This window comes from Merops nubicus, unplaced genomic scaffold (assembly GCF_000691845.1).
Source record: "Merops nubicus isolate BGI_N331 unplaced genomic scaffold, ASM69184v1 scaffold24111, whole genome shotgun sequence".
Classification (NCBI taxonomy): domain Eukaryota; kingdom Metazoa; phylum Chordata; class Aves; order Coraciiformes; family Meropidae; genus Merops; species Merops nubicus.
In genome coordinates, this window is record NW_008590587.1 from 1152 (window position 1) to 1892 (window position 741).

The 741-nt window shown below is 47.2% G+C and overlaps 1 protein-coding gene across 1 annotated transcript in view; it reads left to right on the forward strand.

The window, feature by feature from the left end:
• Positions 1-471, forward strand: part of HOXC12 (homeobox C12) — a 1526-nt gene extending 1055 nt beyond the window's left edge. The window contains exon 2 of the mRNA XM_008950008.1: positions 233-471. Coding sequence (XP_008948256.1) covers positions 233-471 — 239 coding nt within the window. The remainder of the gene's footprint in view (positions 1-232) is intronic.
• The last annotated feature ends 270 nt before the right edge of the window (positions 472-741 follow it).

Below are 741 nucleotides of genomic sequence, written 5' to 3' on the forward strand. Positions count from 1 at the left end.
GCCTTGTCGCCCGTCCTTTGCTCCGTGTCCCGGGTATAACGCTTCATCCCTTTCCCCTTCCTCTTCCTCCCTGGGAGGCAGCTGGGAGCATCCCTCAGCCAAAACAGGGAGGGGGTACAACATGGGGTTGGCAGAGAGGGGGTGCTGAAGGTGCCCCTTTTTTTTTTATAGAGGAGGGAGGGTTATTTTTCGCCTTGCCAAGTGCTCAACTCTCGCTCCCCCTTTTTGCCAGGTGCTCCTTGGTACCCGATGCACACACGATCCCGGAAAAAACGAAAACCCTATTCCAAACTGCAGCTGGCAGAGCTGGAAGGGGAGTTTATGGTCAATGAATTCATTACTCGCCAAAGAAGGAGGGAGCTCTCAGACCGATTAAACCTGAGCGACCAGCAGGTGAAGATCTGGTTCCAGAACCGGCGGATGAAAAAGAAAAGACTCCTCCTGAGAGAGCAAGCCCTTTCTTTCTTTTAAAGTTTTAAAAGTCTCCGTGTCGGGTATTAAAAAAAAAAAAAAAGAAAAACAAAAGAAAAAAAACAACAAAACCCAAACCCAAACCGACAAAAAAAAATATACTCCCAAATAGACTCTCTAAGTGTTCACCCGAGCTCCCGGGACTTTACCTGATCACTCTTAATCCCCCCCCCTCCCAACCCCTTCCTACCCAGAAATCGATGAATAAAGACGTAATATTAATAAATAACCAAGTTTCCCTTAAAATACGAAACCCGACAGCGAGAAAAA